Source organism: Thalassophryne amazonica, chromosome 17 (assembly GCF_902500255.1).
Source record: "Thalassophryne amazonica chromosome 17, fThaAma1.1, whole genome shotgun sequence".
Lineage (NCBI taxonomy): Eukaryota > Metazoa > Chordata > Actinopteri > Batrachoidiformes > Batrachoididae > Thalassophryne > Thalassophryne amazonica.
The window spans coordinates 75,223,646-75,244,026 of record NC_047119.1 but is presented as its reverse complement, the minus strand read 5'-3'; the positions used below and the strand labels follow the sequence as shown (position 1 = coordinate 75,244,026).

At 44.6% G+C, this 20,381-nt stretch overlaps 1 protein-coding gene across 1 annotated transcript in view; it reads right to left on the bottom strand.

Moving 5' to 3' along the window:
- The window catches only part of helq (helicase, POLQ like), a 167,878-nt gene extending 154,693 nt beyond the window's left edge, over nucleotides 1-13,185 (bottom strand). Inside the window, exon 1 of the mRNA XM_034191848.1 lies at nucleotides 12,895-13,185. Coding sequence (XP_034047739.1) covers nucleotides 12,895-13,020 — 126 coding nt within the window. The 5' untranslated portion in view covers nucleotides 13,021-13,185. The remainder of the gene's footprint in view (nucleotides 1-12,894) is intronic.
- Between the last annotated feature and the right edge of the window lie 7,196 nt (nucleotides 13,186-20,381).

Genomic DNA, 20,381 nt, shown 5'->3' with positions numbered 1-20,381 from the left:
GAAATATGAAGGTTCTTTTCGATCAAATGCAAAAGACTCAGGTTCGATCAGGTTGTTCAGTGGGAAAATAACTGGGGTTTTAGAATTTCATCCGCCAAAAGTAAATTCATGATCTTTGGGAATAAAAGGAAACTACCTGCATTAAATCTTCTGTTGTACGATTGCCCTGTAGTAAGAGTCAACGTATTTAAGTTCTTTGGTCTGTGGGTGGATGAAAGGTCATATAGGACAAGTTGCAAACAAGTGTGAAAAAGGTTATTAAGTTATTCGGTAGTCCGGCTGGGAGTGACTGGGGCGCTGACAGAGATACCTTGACAATGATCTATTGCACCATGATAAGGTCTACCTTAGATTATGGTTGTGTGATTTTTGGTTCAGCTGCCAAGTCTGTCCTCTGTATGTTGGACCGGGTTCAGGTTAAGGCTTTGAGAATCTGTGTTGGTGATTTCAAAACAACTCCTGCTCCAGCTTTACTTATCAAAATGAGGGAAACATCTTGGAACTCAGGAGGTCAAAACTGGGGCTCCATTACTGGGTAAGCTATGTGGCACGAGCTGTAGCTCTGCCTCAAAGTGCCTTTTAGATAGTTCTTGGGAGGTTTTCAGGTAATGGAAAGTAGACAAACTCTTATATCATATAAAGCAGTTGGTGGGGATTTTGGGTTCGAGCATGGGGAACGTGGCTGCGTCTTTGTGGTCCCTGTCCCACCTTGGTTTCTCCCTGAGCTGAGGTTCTGCTGTCTCTCCTTGAAGAAGGGAGAAACAATCATTGTAAAGATGTGAGGAGGCTTTTGGATAAATTTAGTGGATCCATTAAAATATTCACTGATGCTCAAAGATCCTGTTTCTGGGGAAACTGGGATTGAGGTTTTTATTGCAGATGAGAAACTTTCTTTAAGTATCCGCTTACCTGACAACTTGTCCATCTTCTCAGCTTTTGAGCTTCAGAGGGCAATGGAATGCATAATAAGCGTAATAAAGCCTGAGTACAGTGTCATATGCTCGGACTCTGCTGCTGCCCTGGTGGCTCCAGCAGAAGGAACTTCTCGGATGCCCTGATTTGATATTGGAGATCTTGTGTAGTCTTTTAAGGACTGAGAACTCAGGGTGCTGTGTGTGTTTTGTGTGGATGCCAGGTCACTTGGGGGTTGAGGGTAATGAAGTTGCTGACAAATTAGCTAAAGAGTCCTTGTCAAAAATACATATAGATCTGAACGTACAAATGGGTAAGAGAGAGTGTTTTAGGATCTGCAATGAAAGACTTGAGGATCAGCGGCAGCGTGAGTAGGACCAGGAGCAGAAAGGCCGTCTGTGTTTTTCCCCTGCATCCAACAGTAAAGTGTAAAAAATGGAAAAGTAGACTTGGGGCGAAAAACACAAAGTGATTTTAACTAGGCTGAGACTGGGACATTGGGCCTCATGTATCAACGTTGCGTACGGCGATATTTGAGCGTATATGGGGTGTACGCCAAAACGGCTGCGCTACTTGGCATTTATCAATGTGGTCATTGGCGTACGCTGCGCTGAAAATATACACCAGGTCGAGAGGTGGCGTAAATTATACACCAAAATGAACCAGCGCTGGAATCCACATAAAAATGAAGATGATCAACATGATAAACAGTGCCATTATACAAATCAATGCATATGTTACATAAATAACATTTTCCTGATTATACTACATAATAATCAATACAAATCCCGCCTTTGCGGGATTGTTATTGAGCACGATCCGTGGCCACAGCGCTGACTGCAAAGAAAGCGCTGCTCGCCTTTTTCTCCAGACTTTGAGCCTGGAGCCAGATCAGCGCTGAGCTTAACTTCATGTGGTGTGATCGTTTTAGACAATGAAATTGATAATAACTGTAGTTTCGTCATTCCCTTAATTCGCCCGTGCTGCAACCAGGTTTTGTCGTCTCCATTCAGTTGTCACAATAAAATAAATACAGAAATACATTTAAAAAATAAAGAAATCTGACAGATTAGGCGTGTCTTATTAATTGAGCGAGCAAATATCCACATGTCAAGAATTATTGACATGTGAAAAGAGAATACAGTGGTCCCTCGCTATAACGCCGTTCACCTGTCGTGGCCTCGGAGTCTCGCAGAGTATTTAGTCCAATTTTGCATGTTTTTTTTTTTTTTTTTTTTTTTAAATACAGTGTTCTGTGTTCTGCGTATCTGTTTATAAGAATCTTGTTGCACAGAAGAGAAAAGAGCGCCAACAACTACTCATAACTGTGTTTGTCACTCGGAAACAAACACCTGCTGCAGCGAGATGTGAGTGGGAAAAGGCGCGGCGTCAGGACGCAGAGGCCCGATCTGTGACATACTGGTCAGTCACTATTAATAATTCTTATGTGGACCTCGTTCGTTGATCGTTAAAATTAATTCGTTAGTTCTAAATGCCATCATAATTATATAGCAAAACGTTCTATTTTTATTTCTCAAACAAATTTGGGCCTGAAAACAGTTTGGTATTATTTTCCTACTAGGTTTGAACTTTGAGAGTGTTTACACACGAGAGAAAGTGAGAAAATGTTCATGCCCTAACCCTAACCCTAACCCATGCTCATGATTGAGAAAGTGTATAAACTGTGTAGTGAGGGGTTTTACAGCTTTGAAACGTCTATAATAATTGTAAAAAATAACGCTGACTACGTCGCGGTTTCGCGTATTACGGGCTATTTTTTTAACGTAACTCCCGCAATAAACGAGGGACCACTGTAACACTTTTTTGATTATGCTACAAAACAATTAATACGACAGCCGCTTTGACGCTCTATTGGCATGCGTCATGATTGGTGGAGTTCTTTTTCATTGCCGTCTTCCCGGATTCCATGTCGTAAAATGAGGGTGTGTCTGAAGCGGAGTCTGAATATTTATGGGCATGTTTATTATAATTACGATCGTTTCCACCCGCCGCATTTATCAAGATCACGTCAGGCGTACGCCAGAAATGGTCAGGTGCGCACTGCTTGATACATGTCACAGCAACTTTGGTGTATTTCAAGTTTACGCCGTAAATTTAAGCCACAAGTGCGCAACATTGATACATCAATCACTCAATCAACTTTTTTCTTATATAGCGCCAAATCACAACAAACAGTTGCCCCAAGGCGCTCCATATTGTAAGGCAAGGCCATACAATCATTATGAAAAACCCCAACGGTCAAAACGACCCCCTATGAGCAAGCACTTGGCCACAGTGGGAAGGAAAAACTCCCTTTTAACAGGAAGAAACCTCCAGCAGAACCAGGCTCAGGGAGGGGCAGTCTTCTGCTGAGACTGGTTGGGGCTGAGGGAAAAAACCAGGAAAAAGACATGCCGTGAAGGGGGGCAGAGATCGATCACTAATGATTAAATGCAGAGTGGTGCATACGGAGCAAAAAGAGAAAGAAACAGTGCATCATGAGAACCCCCCCCACAATCTACGTCTAAAGCAGCATAACCAAGGGATGGTCCAGAGGTCACCCGATCCAGCCCAACTATAAGCCTTAGCGAAAAGGAAAGTTTTAAGCCTAATCTTAAAGTAGAGAGGGTATCTGTCTCCCTGATCTGAATTGGGAGCTGGTTCCACAGGAGAGGAGCCTGAAAGCTGAAGGCTCTGCCTCCCATTCTACTCTTACAAACCCTAGGAACTACAAGTAAGCCCTGCAGTCTGAGAGCGAAGCGCTCTAATGGGGTAATATGGTACTACGAGGTCCCTAAGATAAGATGGGACCTGATTATTCAAAACCTTATAAGTAAGAAGAAGAATTTTAAATTCTATTCTAGAATTAACAGGAAGCCAATGAAGAGAGGCCAACACGGGTGAGATATGCTCCTCTCCTGCTAGTCCCCGTCAGTACTCTAGCTGCAGCATTCTGAACCAACTGAAGGCTTTTTAGGGAACTTTTAGGACAACCTGATAATAATGAATTACAATAGTCCAGCCTAGAGGAAATAAATGCATGAATTAGTTTTTCAGCATCACTCTGAGACAAGACCTTTCTGATTTTAGAGATATTGCGTAAATGCAAAAAGGCAGTCCTACATATTTGTTTAATATGCGCTTGAATGACATATCCTGATCAAAAATGACTCCAAGATTCTCACAGTATTACTAGAGATCAGGGAAATGCCATCCAGAGTAACGATCTGGTTAGACACCATGCTTCTAAGATTTGTGGGGCCAAGTACAATAACTTCAGTTTTATCTGAGTTTAAAAGCAGGAAATTAGAGGTCATCCATGTCTTTATGTCTGTAAGACAATCCTGCAGTTTAGCTAATTGGTGTGTATCCTCTGGCTTCATGGATAGATAAAGCTGGGTATCATCTGCGTAACAATGGAAATTTAAGCAATACCGTCTAATAATACTGCCTAAGGGAAGCATGTATAAAGTGAATAAAATTGGTCCTAGCACAGAACCTTGTGGAACTCCATAATTAACTTTAGTCTGTGAAGAAGATTCCCCATTTACATGAACAAACTGTAATCTATTAGACAAATATGATTCAAACCACCGCAGCGCACTGCCTTTAATACCTATGATATGCTCTAATCTCTGTAATAAAATTTTATGGTCAACAGTATCAAAAGCAGCACTGAGGTCCAACAGAACAAGCACAGAGATAAGTCCACTGTCCGAAGCCATAAGAAGATCATTTGTAACCTTCACTAATGCTGTTTCTGTACTATGATGAATTCTAAAACCTGACTGAAACTCTTCAAATAGACCATTCCTCTGCAGGTGATCAGTTAGCTGTTTTACAACTACCCTCTCAAGAATCTTTGAGAGAAAAGGAAGGTTGGAGATTGGCCTATAATTAGCTAAGATAGCTGGGTCAAGTGATGCCTTTAAGTAATGGTTTAAATTACTGCCACCTTAAAGGCCTGTGGTACATAGCCAACTAACAAAGATAGATTGATCATATTTAAGATTGAAGCATTAAATAATGGTAGGGCTTCCTTGAGCAGCCTGGTAGGAATGGGGTCTAATAAACATGTTGATGGTTTGGATGAAGTAACTAATGAAAATAACTCAGACAGAACAATCGGAGAGAAGGAATCTAACCAAATACCGGCATCACTGAAAGCAGCCAAAGATAACGATACATCTTTGGGATGGTTATGAGTAATTTTTTCTCTAATAGTCAAAATTTTGTTAGCAAAGAAAGTCATGAAGTCATTACTAGTTAAAGTTAATGGAATACTCAGCTCATAGAGCTCTGACTCTTTGTCAGCCTGGCTACAGTGCTGAAAAGAAACCTGAGGTTATTCTTATTTTCTTCAATTAGTGATGAGTAGAAAGATGTCCTAGCTTTACGGAGGGCTTTTTTGTAGAGCAACAAACTCTTTTTCCAGGCTAAGTGAAGATCTTCTAAATTAGTGAGACGCCATTTCCTCTTCAACTTACGGGTTATCTGCTTTAAGCTACGAGTTTGTGAGTTATACCACGGAGTCAGACACTTCTGATTTAAAGCTCTCTTTTCAGAGGAGCTACAGCATCCAAAGTTGTCTTCAAAGAGGATGTAAAACTATTGACGAGATACTCTAACTCCCTTACAGAGTTTAGGTAGCTACTCTGCTCTGTGTTGGTATATGACATTAGAGAACATAAAGAAGGAATCATATCCTTAAACCTAGTTACAGCGCTTTCTGAAAGACTTCTAGTGTAATGAAACTTATTCCCCACTGCTGGGTAGTCCATCAGGGTAAATGTAAATGTTATTAAAAAATGATCAGACAGAAGGGAGTTTTCAGGGAATACTGTTAAGTCTTCTATTTCCATACCATAAGTCAGAACAAGATCTAGATATGATTAAAGTGGTGGGTGGACTCATTTACTTTTTGAGCAAAGCCAATAGAGTCTAATAATAGATTAAATGCAGTGTTGAGGCTGTCATTCTCAGCATCTGTGTGGATGTTAAAATCGCCCACTATAATTATCTTATCTGAGCTAAGCACTAAGTCAGACAAAAGGTCTGAAAATTCACAGAGAAACTCACAATAACGACCAGGTGGACGATAGATAATAACAAATAAAACTGTTTTTTGGGACTTCAAATTTGGATGGACAAGACTAAGAGACAAGCTTTCAAATGAATTAAAGCTCTGTCTAGGTTTTGATTAATTAATAAGCTGGAATGGAAGATTGCTGCTAATCCTACGCCACGGCCCGTGCTACGAGCATTCTGACAGTTAGTGTGACTCGGGGGTGTTGACTCATTTAAACTAACATATTCATCCTGCTGTAACCAGGTTTCTGTTAGGCAGAATAAATCAATACGTGAGGCCCATTGTGGTTTAGTGAGTAGTTTAAAACTAAGAGGACAACATACGACTGGCTTGTGTGACTGTGGGTCATGTGCTTTTTTCCTGCAGATTGTACTCTTGCAGCAGACATCAGTTGTTTGTGGATCTGTCTGATCTGGGCCTGTCTGTGTTTTCCCTACGAACAGTCATGGGGTCAGGGGAAAAGTTGTTTTTTATACAGAGGTTGCTGTTGTTCATTCGGCTGCCCCCGGTTTTGTTCGGGGTCACCACAGCGGATACAGCCAGATCCGCATTGGTAATTGGCACAAGTTTTACGCCGGATACCCTTCCTGACGCAACTCCAGTGTTACCTGGAGAAGCACAAACAGCCACTGGTGTTCCAAAGAGGTCTCCCATCCAAGTACTAACCAGATCCTGCTCTGCTTAGCTTCTGAGATCTGACGGGGGTCAGACTGACACAGAGCAGAGAGGGCTGTGTTGAAATTCCTTCATTCTTCTGGGTTGTATGAGAGGGTTTAATTCGTGTTTGGCTATGACCTGTAGAGGGCAGCATTACGCCGGGCGGTGTACAGCCTGCCGGAATTTCAGAAGAGGAAGAAGAAGAATTAAATAAAAGTACTTATTTTGGAATCAGTCTGGTTCACTCTGCTCCATTTTGTTACATTTTACCCACTGTTTTGCTTCATTTTGTATTTTAGTATGGCCCCTTACCCGTGTATCGTCGGGGCTGTTAGCTCCTCTCTCCTTAGCCGGGTTACTGCAGTACTGTAAATACTTTTTAAAGTACTTACCCGTGTATCGTCGGGGCTGTTAGCTAATCTCTCCTTAGCCGGGTTACTGCAGTACTGTAAATACTTTTTAAATATTACCCGTGTATCGTCGGGGCTGTTAGCTCCTCTCTCCTTAGCCGGGTTACTGCAGTACTGTAAATACTTTTTAAAGTACTTACCCGTGTATCGTCGGGGCTGTTAGCTAATCTCTCCTTAGCCGGGTTACTGCAGTACTGTAAATACTTTTTAAAGTACTTACCCGTGTATCGTCGGGGCTGTTAGCTAATCTCTCCTTAGCCGGTTACTGCAGTACTGTAATACTTTTTAAGTACTTACCCGTGTATCGTCGGGGCTGTTAGCTCCTCTCTCCTTAGCCGGGTTACTGCAGTACTGTAAATACTTTTAAATATTACCCGTGTATCGTCGGGGCTGTTAGCTCCTCTCTCCTTAGCCGGGTTACTGCAGTACTGTAAATACTTTTTAAAGTACTTACCCGTGTATCGTCGGGGCTGTTAGCTAATCTCTCCTTAGCCGGGTTACTGCAGTACTGTAAATACTTTTTAAAGTACTTACCCGTGTATCGTCGGGGCTGTTAGCTAATCTCTCCTTAGCCGGGTTACTGCAGTACTGTAAATACTTTTAAAGTACTTACCCGTGTATCGTCGGGGCTGTTAGCTCCTCTCTCCTTAGCCGGGTTACTGCAGTACTGTAAATACTTTTTAAAGTACTTACCCGTGTATCGTCGGGGCTGTTAGCTCCTCTCTCCTTAGCCGGGTTACTGCAGTACTGTAAATACTTTTTAAATATTACCCGTGTATCGTCGGGGCTGTTAGCTCCTCTCTCCTTAGCCGGGTTACTGCAGTACTGTAAATACTTTTTAAATATTACCCGTGTATCGTCGGGGCTGTTAGCTCCTCTCTCCTTAGCCGGGTTACTGCAGTACTGTAAATTCCTTTTAAATATTACCCGTGTATCGTCGGGGCTGTTAGCTCCTCTCTCCTTAGCCGGGTTACTGCAGTACTGTAAATACTTTTTAAATATTACCCGTGTATCGTCGGGGCTGTTAGCTCCTCTCTCCTTAGCCGGGTTACTGCAGTACTGTAAATACTTTTAAATATTACCCGTGTATCGTCGGGGCTGTTAGCTCCTCTCTCCTTAGCCGGGTTACTGCAGTACTGTAAATACTTTTTAAATATTACCCGTGTATCGTCGGGGCTGTTAGCTCCTCTCTCCTTAGCCGGGTTACTGCAGTACTGTAAATACTTTTTAAATATTACCCGTGTATCGTCGGGGCTGTTAGCTCCTCTCTCCTTAGCCGGGTTACTGCAGTACTGTAAATACTTTTTAAAGTACTTACCCGTGTATCGTCGGGGCTGTTAGCTAATCTCTCCTTGGCCGGGTTACTGCAGTACTGTAAATACTTTTTAAATATTACCCGTGTATCGTCGGGGCTGTTAGCTAATCTCTCCTTGGCCGGGTTACTGCAGTACTGTAAATACTTTTTAAATATTACCCGTGTATCGTCGGGGCTGTTAGCTAATCTCTCCTTGGCCGGGTTACTGCAGTACTGTAAATACTTTTTAAATATTACCCGTGTATCGTCGGGGCTGTTAGCTAATCTCTCCTTAGCCGGGTTACTGCAGTACTGTAAATACTTTTTAAATATTACCCGTGTATCGTCGGGGCTGTTAGCTCCTCTCTCCTTAGCCGGGTTACTGCAGTACTGTAAATACTTTTTAAAGTACTTACCCGTATATCGTCGGGGCTGTTAGCTCCTCTCTCCTTAGCCGGGTTACTGCAGTACTGTAAATACTTTTTAAATATTACCCGTGTATCGTCGGGGCTGTTAGCTCCTCTCTCCTTGGCCGGGTTACTGCAGTACTGTAAATACTTTTTAAAGTACTTACCCGTGTATCGTCGGGGCTGTTAGCTAATCTCTCCTTGGCAGGGTTACTGCAGTACTGTAAATACTTTTTAAATATTACCCGTGTATCGTCGGGGCTGTTAGCTAATCTCTCCTTGGCAGGGTTACTGCAGTACTGTAAATACTTTTTAAATATTACCCGTGTATCGTCGGGGCTGTTAGCTAATCTCTCCTTGGCCGGGTTACTGCAGTACTGTAAATACTTTTTAAATATTACCCGTGTATCGTCGGGGCTGTTAGCTAATCTCTCCTTGGCCGGGTTACTGCAGTACTGTAAATACTTTTTAAATATTACCCGTGTATCGTCGGGACTGTTAGCTAATCTCTCCTTGGCCGGGTTACTGCAGTACTGTAAATACTTTTTAAATATTACCCGTGTATCGTCGGGGCTGTTAGCTAATCTCTCCTTGGCCGGGTTACTGCAGTACTGTAAATACTTTTTAAATATTACCCGTGTATCGTCGGGGCTGTTAGCTAATCTCTCCTTGGCCGGGTTACTGCAGTACTGTAAATACTTTTTAAATATTACCCGTGTATCGTCGGGGCTGTTAGCTAATCTCTCCTTAGCCGGGTTACTGCAGTACTGCAAATACTTTTTAAAGTACTTACCCGTGTATCGTCGGGGCTGTTAGCTCCTCTCTCCTTAGCCGGGTTACTGCAGTACTGCAAATACTTTTAAAGTACTTACCCGTGTATCGTCGGGGCTGTTAGCTAATCTCTCCTTAGCCGGGTTACTGCAGTACTGTAAATACTTTTTAAAGTACTTACCCGTGTATCGTCGGGGCTGTTAGCTCCTCTCTCCTTAGCCGGGTTACTGCAGTACTGTAAATACTTTTTAAAGTACTTACCCGTGTATCGTCGGGGCTGTTAGCTCCTCTCTCCTTAGCCGGGTTACTGCAGTACTGTAAATACTTTTTAAAGTACTTACCCGTGTATCGTCGGGGCTGTTAGCTAATCTCTCCTTAGCCGGGTTACTGCAGTACTGTAAATACTTTTTAAAGTACTTACCCGTGTATCGTCGGGGCTGTTAGCTAATCTCTCCTTAGCCGGGTTACTGCAGTACTGTAAATACTTTTTAATATTACCCGTGTATCGTCGGGGCTGTTAGCTAATCTCTCCTTAGCCGGGTTACTGCAGTACTGTAAATACTTTTTAAAGTACTTACCCGTGTATCGTCGGGGCTGTTAGCTAATCTCTCCTTAGCCGGGTTACTGCAGTACTGTAAATACTTTTTAAAGTACTTACCCGTGTATCGTCGGGGCTGTTAGCTAATCTCTCCTTAGCCGGGTTACTGCAGTACTGTAAATACTTTTTAAAGTACTTACCCGTGTATCGTCGGGGCTGTTAGCTACTCTCTCCTTAGCCGGGTTACTGCAGTACTGTAAATACTTTTTAAATATTACCCGTGTATCGTCGGGGCTGTTAGCTCCTCTCTCCTTAGCCGGGTTACTGCAGTACTGTAAATACTTTTTAAAGTACTTACCCGTGTATCGTCGGGGCTGTTAGCTAATCTCTCCTTAGCCGGGTTACTGCAGTACTGTAAATACTTTTTAAATATTACCCGTGTATCGTCAGGGCTGTTAGCTAATCTCTCCTTAGCCGGGTTACTGCAGTACTGTAAATACTTTTTAAAGTACTTACCCGTGTATCGTCGGGGCTGTTAGCTAATCTCTCCTTAGCCGGGTTACTGCAGTACTGTAAATACTTTTTAAATATTACCCGTGTATCGTCGGGGCTGTTAGCTCCTCTCTCCTTAGCCGGGTTACTGCAGTACTGTAAATACTTTTTAAAGTACTTACCCGTGTATCGTCGGGGCTGTTAGCTAATCTCTCCTTAGCCGGGTTACTGCAGTACTGTAAATACTTTTTAAATATTACCCGTGTATCGTCGGGGCTGTTAGCTAATCTCTCCTTAGCCGGGTTACTGCAGTACTGTAAATACTTTTTAAAGTACTTACCCGTGTATCGTCGGGGCTGTTAGCTCATCTCTCCTTAGCCGGGTTACTGCAGTACTGTAAATACTTTTTAAAGTACTTACCCGTGTATCGTCGGGGCTGTTAGCTAATCTCTCCTTAGCCGGGTTACTGCAGTACTGTAAATACTTTTTAAATATTACCCGTGTATCGTCGGGGCTGTTAGCTAATCTCTCCTTAGCCGGGTTACTGCAGTACTGTAAATACTTTTTAAAGTACTTACCCGTGTATCGTCGGGGCTGTTAGCTAATCTCTCCTTAGCCGGGTTACTGCAGTACTGTAAATACTTTTTAAAGTACTTACCCGTGTATCGTCGGGGCTGTTAGCTAATCTCTCCTTAGCCGGGTTACTGCAGTACTGTAAATACTTTTTAAATATTACCCGTGTATCGTCGGGGCTGTTAGCTCCTCTCTCCTTAGCCGGGTTACTGCAGTACTGTAAATACTTTTTAAAGTACTTACCCGTGTATCGTCGGGGCTGTTAGCTCCTCTCTCCTTAGCCGGGTTACTGCAGTACTGTAAATACTTTTTAAAGTACTTACCCGTGTATCGTCGGGGCTGTTAGCTAATCTCTCCTTAGCCGGGTTACTGCAGTACTGTAAATACTTTTTAAAGTACTTACCCGTGTATCGTCGGGGCTGTTAGCTAATCTCTCCTTAGCCGGGTTACTGCAGTACTGTAAATACTTTTTAAATATTACCCGTGTATCGTCGGGGCTGTTAGCTCCTCTCTCCTTAGCCGGGTTACTGCAGTACTGTAAATACTTTTTAAATATTACCCGTGTATCGTCGGGGCTGTTAGCTAATCTCTCCTTAGCCGGGTTACTGCAGTACTGTAAATACTTTTTAAAGTACTTACCCGTGTATCGTCGGGGCTGTTAGCTAATCTCTCCTTAGCCGGGTTACTGCAGTACTGTAAATACTTTTTAAAGTACTTACCCGTGTATCGTCGGGGCTGTTAGCTAATCTCTCCTTAGCCGGGTTACTGCAGTACTGTAAATACTTTTTAAATATTACCCGTGTATCGTCGGGGCTGTTAGCTCCTCTCTCCTTAGCCGGGTTACTGCAGTACTGTAAATACTTTTTAAAGTACTTACCCGTGTATCGTCGGGGCTGTTAGCTCCTCTCTCCTTAGCCGGGTTACTGCAGTACTGTAAATACTTTTTAAAGTACTTACCCGTGTATCGTCGGGGCTGTTAGCTAATCTCTCCTTAGCCGGGTTACTGCAGTACTGTAAATACTTTTTAAAGTACTTACCCGTGTATCGTCGGGGCTGTTAGCTAATCTCTCCTTAGCCGGGTTACTGCAGTACTGTAAATACTTTTTAAATATTACCCGTGTATCGTCGGGGCTGTTAGCTCCTCTCTCCTTAGCCGGGTTACTGCAGTACTGTAAATACTTTTTAAATATTACCCGTGTATCGTCGGGGCTGTTAGCTAATCTCTCCTTAGCCGGGTTACTGCAGTACTGTAAATACTTTTTAAAGTACTTACCCGTGTATCGTCGGGGCTGTTAGCTAATCTCTCCTTAGCCGGGTTACTGCAGTACTGTAAATACTTTTTAAAGTACTTACCCGTGTATCGTCGGGGCTGTTAGCTAATCTCTCCTTAGCCGGGTTACTGCAGTACTGTAAATACTTTTTAAATATTACCCGTGTATCGTCGGGGCTGTTAGCTCCTCTCTCCTTAGCCGGGTTACTGCAGTACTGTAAATACTTTTTAAAGTACTTACCCGTGTATCGTCGGGGCTGTTAGCTCCTCTCTCCTTAGCCGGGTTACTGCAGTACTGTAAATACTTTTTAAAGTACTTACCCGTGTATCGTCGGGGCTGTTAGCTACTCTCTCCTTAGCCGGGTTACTGCAGTACTGTAAATACTTTTTAAAGTACTTACCCGTGTATCGTCGGGGCTGTTAGCTCCTCTCTCCTTAGCCGGGTTACTGCAGTACTGTAAATACTTTTTAAAGTACTTACCCGTGTATCGTCGGGGCTGTTAGCTCCTCTCTTGTTGGCTGGGGTTAGCTGAGTGTGAAAGCTGCATTTTGACCTTTTTCTTGATGAAATTCTTTTCGTTTTCATTACGTGTTTTTCGATGTTCATAATGGGTTGATATCACGTTTTAATTCATTACATACCATGTTTCTGGTTTTAGTAACCAGATCTCACAAAACCATGTGAAACTTAAACCAACACAATGGTCGCTCATTAAAATTACACATTAAATTACCAAAAAAATCCTGATTAATAATTATAACATTTATTTATAAAAGCGAAGGAAGCTCTTCTTCTTCCTCATTAATAGACGCGCAAGTAAGTTTACTTTGCTCTGTGCTGCCCCTACTGGACAGTTTTAAAGATTGATTTTTTTTTTCTTCCCCTCCTTGTTTCCAGACGTTCCCACTGAGTCCAGATGTCCCCTCACTGAGTCCACACGTCCCCTCACTGAGTCCAGATGTCCCCTCACTGTGTCCACACGTCCCCTCACTGAGTCCACACGTCCCCTCACTGAGTCCAGTTGTCCCCTCACTGAGTCCAGATGTCCCCTCACTGAGTCCACACGTCCCCTCACTGAGTCCACACGTCCCCTCACTGAGTCCAGATGTCCCCTCACTGTGTCCACACGTCCCCTCACTGAGTCCAGATGTCCCCTCACTGAGTCCAGATGTCCCCTCACTGAGTCCACACGTCCCCTCACTGAGTCCACACGTCCCCTCACTGAGTCCAGATGTCCCCTCACTGTGTCCACACGTCCCCTCACTGAGTCCACACGTCCCCTCACTGAGTCCAGATGTCCCCTCACTGTGTCCACACGTCCCCTCACTGAGTCCAGATGTCCCCTCACTGTGTCCACACGTCCCCTCACTGAGTCCACACGTCCCCTCACTGAGTCCAGTTGTCCCCTCACTGAGTCCAGATGTCCCCTCACTGAGTCCACACGTCCCCTCACTGAGTCCACACGTCCCCTCACTGAGTCCAGATGTCCCCTCACTGTGTCCACACGTCCCCTCACTGAGTCCAGTTGTCCCCTCACTGAGTCCACACGTCCCCTCACTGAGTCCACACGTCCCCTCACTGAGTCCAGATGTCCCCTCACTGAGTCCACACGTCCCCTCACTGAGTCCACACGTCCCCTCACTGAGTCCAGTTGTCCCCTCACTGAGTCCAGATGTCCCCTCACTGAGTCCACACGTCCCCTCACTGAGTCCACACGTCCCCTCACTGAGTCCAGATGTCCCCTCACTGTGTCCACACGTCCCCTCACTGAGTCCACACGTCCCCTCACTGAGTCCAGTTGTCCCCTCACTGAGTCCAGATGTCCCCTCACTGAGTCCACACGTCCCCTCACTGAGTCCAGTTGTCCCCTCACTGTGTCCACACGTCCCCTCACTGAGTCCAGATGTCCCCTCACTGAGTCCAGGCGTCCCCTCACTGAGTCCACATGTCCCCTCACTGAGTCCAGATGTCCCCTCACTGTGTCCACACGTCCCCTCACTGAGTCCAGATGTCCCCTCACTGACTCCAGGCGTCCCCTCACTGAGTCCACACGTCCCCTCACTGAGTCCAGATGTCCCCTCACTGTGTCCACACGTCCCCTCACTGAGTCCAGATGTCCCCTCACTGAGTCCACACGTCCCCTCACTGAGTCCAGATGTCCCCTCACTGAGTCCAGATGTCCCCTCACTGAGTCCACACGTCCCCTCACTGAGTCCACACGTCCCCTCACTGTGTCCACACGTCCCCTCACTGAGTCCAGATGTCCCATCACTGAGTCCACACGTCCCCTCACTGAGTCCAGATGTCCCCTCACTGTGTCCACACATCCCCTCACTGAGTCCAGATGTCCCCTCACTGAGTCCACACGTCCCCTCACTGAGTCCAGATGTCCCCTCACTGAGTCCAGATGTCCCCTCACTGAGTCCACACGTCCCCTCACTGAGTCCACATGTCCCCTCACTGAGTCCAGATGTCCCCTCACTGTGTCCAGACGTCCCCTCACTGAGTCCAGATGTCCCCTCACTGAGTCCAGATGTCCCCTCACTGAGTCCACACGTCCCCTCACTGAGTCCACATGTCCCCTCACTGAGTCCAGATGTCCCCTCACTGTGTCCAGATGTCCCCTCACTGAGTCCAGATGTCCCCTCACTGAGTCCAGATGTCCCCTCACTGAGTCCACACGTCCCCTCACTGAGTCCACATGTCCCCTCACTGAGTCCAGATGTCCCCTCACTGTGTCCACACGTCCCCTCACTGAGTCCAGGCGTCCCCTCACCATGTTGAGGTGTCCCCTCACTATGTCCAGATGCTCCCTCACTGTGTCCAGACGTCCCCTCACTGTCCAGACGTCTCGACACTGTCCAAACTGTGTCCAAACTAGTGATGGCAATTTCGAAGTCTCATGAACCAATGAGCCACTGCAACACAACTGGCTGAAAATCGACACACTGTTTGATACAGTTTGAAGGGTGACATCTGCTGGATTGTTTTGAGAATGACCTTGAGCGAGAGCTCTGACAAATGTGGTTTGTTCTTGAAAAATAATAATAATAAAAAAGTCATATGTATTATTGTGTCTTTTTAATGTAATAAATAGTCCCTACAGATGCACACATAATGTGTTGTGTGGGCCGCCAGAAGAGGAGGTACTGCTGGCCCACCACCAGAGGGCGCCCTGTCTGGAGTGCGGGCTCCAGGCACCAGAGGGCGCAGCCGCCTCACAGGAGCAGCCAGGGTGACAGCTGTCACGCATCACCTGCAACAGCTGTTACCACTCACCTGATCAGCAGGGGTACATCAGCAGGACGACGTCTCCACCTCTTTGCCGAGATATCGTTCTACCTGGAAGGTAACGTACTCAGCTGACTGTTTGACAGTGATCTTTTGTGACTTTTGTGCGTTGTTTAGCTGACTCCTTTTCCAACGAGAGGTGGAGGTAAGTTTTCCTGCCGTGCGGAGTCCACATTTAATTGTTTTTTTGTTCCTCGCCAGCAGTACCAGGTCCGACACGTGGAGGCAGTGGCCACCTGGGAGTTCGGGACTTGGTCGCTCCAGTATTCTCGGGGTCTGGTGGCGGAGGAAATCGTGTGGTTCCGGTTCTGCTTTGGACAGACGTCTCCTATCTTCGAGCCTGCCCACACAACACCTTTTGTAAATTGGCTTTTGTCTATTGTTGTAATCTGTTGTATTTGTTGTGCCCATTCACAACAGTAAAGTGTTGTTATTTGACCTCCTCCATTGTCCGTTCATTTGTGCCCCCTGTTGTGGGTCCGTGTACCTACACTTTCCCAACATAATGGTTCTGAAAGCCTTTATTGTAGACTATATGTAGATTTGTGTTATCATTCCTCAAACTATATTTGGATAAAATGTGACGGGAAAAGTGAGAAAGACATGTGCTTCTGCAACTGGTGCTCATGTTACTGTAATTAGTAGAATAGAGGGGACAGGAGGAGGTGATTGTGCAACTTTCAACAATTTTTATCAAAAAAAGAATAATTTCAACGGTGCTGGACTTTAATCGGCTCCTCTTCTGCCTCACCACCTCTCCAGCTTTGGAGAAGACCCAGTGCATCGACACATATTTTTTGCCATTCTCTGTAAATTGGGATAGACTGCGACTCGTGTGGCCCAGTATTTGAGCCGGTCTTCTCCTCTGGAGGTGGCCATATGTTGGGTCAAATCTTTGTAGTAAAGCCCTGAAGGCTTTGCTCTCCACTGTTTTGAACGGTTGTGCATCTTCCACAACATAGTCCACCAGAGCCTCATCCAGATCAGCTTGTCTGCCTTTAATGGAAACACAGTCTGACATGCTGAGCTGTTTTTGTTTATGAGAATGTTTTAATCTTAGACAAAGAATAAAATACAGGTTACAATGGTCTGATTCCTGCTCCAGGAGCAGCAGCCATTGATGTCTCGGGATGTTTGGACCTCAGGTGTCATTGAAGACGTATTGTTACTGTACATCAACTCTTGAGCACAAATCAAGCACTTGACCTTTTTGGGGCTTATTAGATCAAAGTGCTCCCAAGCGATTGATCGAGCTCTTTTTGGAACTGGCTCCTCCATGTCCCTTCCTCACCACTACTCACTCTCTCACACTTTTCACTTCAACAAAATCACAGCTCATCAGTCACTCAGCTCAGTCTCTGATCTACCTACAACCCCTGGCAAAAATTATGGAATCACCGGCCTCGGAGGATGTTCATTCAGTTGTTTAATTTTGTAGAAAAAAAGCAGATCACAGACATGACACAAAACTAAAGTCATTTCAAATGGCAACTTTCTGGCTTTAAGAAACACTATAAGAAATCAGGAAAAAAAATTGTGGCAGTCAGTAAGAGTTACTTTTTTAGACCAAGCAGAGGAAAAAAATATGGACTCACTCAATTCTGAGGAAAAAATGATGGAATCATGAAAAACAAAAGAACGCTCCAACACATCACTAGTATTTTGTTGCACCACCTCTGGCTTTTCTAACAGCTTGCAGTCTCTGAGGCATGGACTTAATGAGTGACAAACAGTACTCTTCATCAATCTGGCTCCAACTTTCTCTGATTGCTGTTGCCAGATCAGCTTTGCAGGTTGGAGCCTTGTCATGGACCATTTTCTTCAACTTCCACCAAAGATTTTCAATTAGATTAAGATCCGGACTATTTGCAGGCCATGACATTGACCCTATGTGTCTTTTTGCAAGGAATGTTTTCACAATTTTTGCTCTACGGCAAGATGCATTATCATCTTGAAAAATGATTTCATCATCCCCAAACATCCTTTCAATTGATGGGATAAGAAAAGTGTCCAAATATCAACGTAAACTTGTGCATTTATTGATGATGTAATGACAGCCATCTCCCCAGTGCCTTTACCTGACATGCAGCCCCATATCATCAATGACTGTGGAAATTTACATGTTCTCTTCAGGCAGTCATCTTTATAAATCTCATTGGAACGGCACCAAACAAAAGTTCCAGCATCATCACCTTGCCCAATGCAAATTCGAGATTCATCACTGAATATGACTTTCATCCAGTCATCCACAGTCCACGATTGCTTTTCCTTAGCCCATTGTAACCTTGTTTTTTTTCTGTTTAGGTGTTAATGATGCCTTTCATTTAGCTTTTCTGTATGTAAATCCCATTTCCTTTAGGTGGTTTCTTACAGTTCGGTCACAGACGTTGACTCCAGTTACCTCCCATTCGTTCCTCATTTGTTTTGTTGTGCATTTTCGATTTTTGAGACATATTGCTTTAAGTTTTCTGTCTTGACGCTTTGATGTCTTCCTTGGTCTACCAGTATGTTTGCCTTTAACAACCTTCCCATGTTGTTTGTATTTGGTCCAGAGTTTAGACACAGCTGACTGTGAACAATCAACATCTTTTGCAACATTACATGATGATTTACCCTCTTTTAAGAGTTTGATAATCCTCTCCTTTGTTTCAATTGACATCTCTCGTGTTGGAGCCATGATTCATGTCAGTCCACTTGGTGCAACAGCTCTCCAAGGTGTGATCATTCCTTTTTAGATGCAGACTAACGAGCAGATCTGATTTGATGCAGGTGTTAGTTTTGGGGATGAAAATTTACAGGGTGATTCCATAATTTTTTTCCTCAGAATTGAGTGATTCCATATTTTTTTCCTCTGCTTGGTCTAAAAAAGTAACCGTTACTGACTGCCACAATCTTTTTTTCTTGATTTCTTATAGTGTTTCTTAAAGCCAGAAAGTTGCCATTTGAAATGACTTTAGTTTTGTGTCATGTCTGTGATCTGCTTTTTTTCTACAAAATGAAACAACTGAATGAACATCCTCCGAGGCCGGTGATTCCATAATTATTGCCAGGGGTTGTATAATATATAGTCGAACCTATAACCTGTGTTGCTGTACTGTGTGAATAAATGTTGTATATGTTGTGTGTGGTGTGCGTCTCTCTATGTTAGATCCTATGTGTATGTACTAAATGAACTCTAAACTAGACCTAAATATAAACTAATGCTTTCCTTGGCTCTGATTCACGTGGTAACAATCTCCTCCTCTCAAAAACCCACGGTTTGAGCTGCGATTCAGATCTCATTTAATTACTTGGCGGGTCGTATTGACACGCCCAGATTATTCGAATTTTCCGCGAAGCTCATCATGTGGTGTGACGTAACGAGGCCTCGCTCGCAGTGGTCACGTGATGGGGGCGTGCTCGAAATGCTGCTCACTGACACTTCTGGTTCAAAAAGCTCAATGCTGTGTCGAGCAGACTGACTCCAGCTTAACATCCAAAGCATCTTCATGTTTGGACAAGGATAGTCCAAACATCTCCACGTTGTGTCGAGGTGTCCCCTCACTATGTCCAGACATCCCCTCACGCTTGTTATATTTAAAGATGAAATGCTCCCACAACGAGTCACTCTCGGATTGATGGTTTATCCTGTTAAACCACATATGTACCCTCCTCTCCACTGTTTGCCAGCGGTTTGGGCCTATTGCGGTGGTGTGCAGGGGTGAGGGGAGGTGTGGAAATGTGGAGCAGGACATGATCCGTCTCAGTGTACAAATGACACTGTGAAATGTTGTAACTGTGGGGGCTTTCAGAGGATGTGTGGCCCACATTCAAGCCCAACAAGTGGATGATGTTGTGTGGGCCGCTGAAGAGGAGGTACTGCTGGCCCACCACCACCAGAGGGCGCCCTGCCTGGAGTGCGGGCTCCAGGCACCAGAGGGCGCTGCCGCCTCACAGGAGCAGCCAGGGTGACAGCTGTCACCCATCACCTGAGACAGCTGACAGCAATCATCAGTGGGGTATATCAGCAGGACGGCATCTCCACCTCATTGCCGAGATATCGTTTCTACCGAGGAGGTAACGTATCCAGCTGACTATATCAACTTTGAATACTTTTTGCCTTTATACAGAGAGAGAGAGAAGAGCAGCAGGAGACAGTATTGGATAAGTACTCACACTCCTGCACTTCGGTGTTTTCTTGACGAGAGGGGGAGGTGGTGTTACCACCGTCCGTGTTGCTGGGTGCAGCGCACCCACCTCTGACTGTTTTTGTTCCTCGCCAGCAGTACCAGATCCGACAAGCGGAGGCAGTGGTCACCTGGGAGTTCGGGACTTGGCGGCTCCAGTATTCCCGGGGTTCGGTGGCGGTGGAAATCGAGTGGTTCCGGTTCGACTTGGACAGACGTCTCCTACCTTCGAGCCTGCCCACACGACACCATTGGAATTCGGCTTGTTCCCGAAATTGTAATCTGTTGTGTTTGTTGTGCGAGTTTCACAACAGTAAAGCTTTGTTATTTGACTTACTCCATTGTCCGTTCATTTGCGCCCCCTGTTGTGGGTCCGTGTTCCTACACTTTCACAACAGATGAGATGAGATGAGATAAACTTTATTGATCTCACAGTGGAGAAATTATGTTTACACTCCAGTTGCCTCAGACAACAATTAATCCAAAATTATTACTTGTTTACCGTAATAA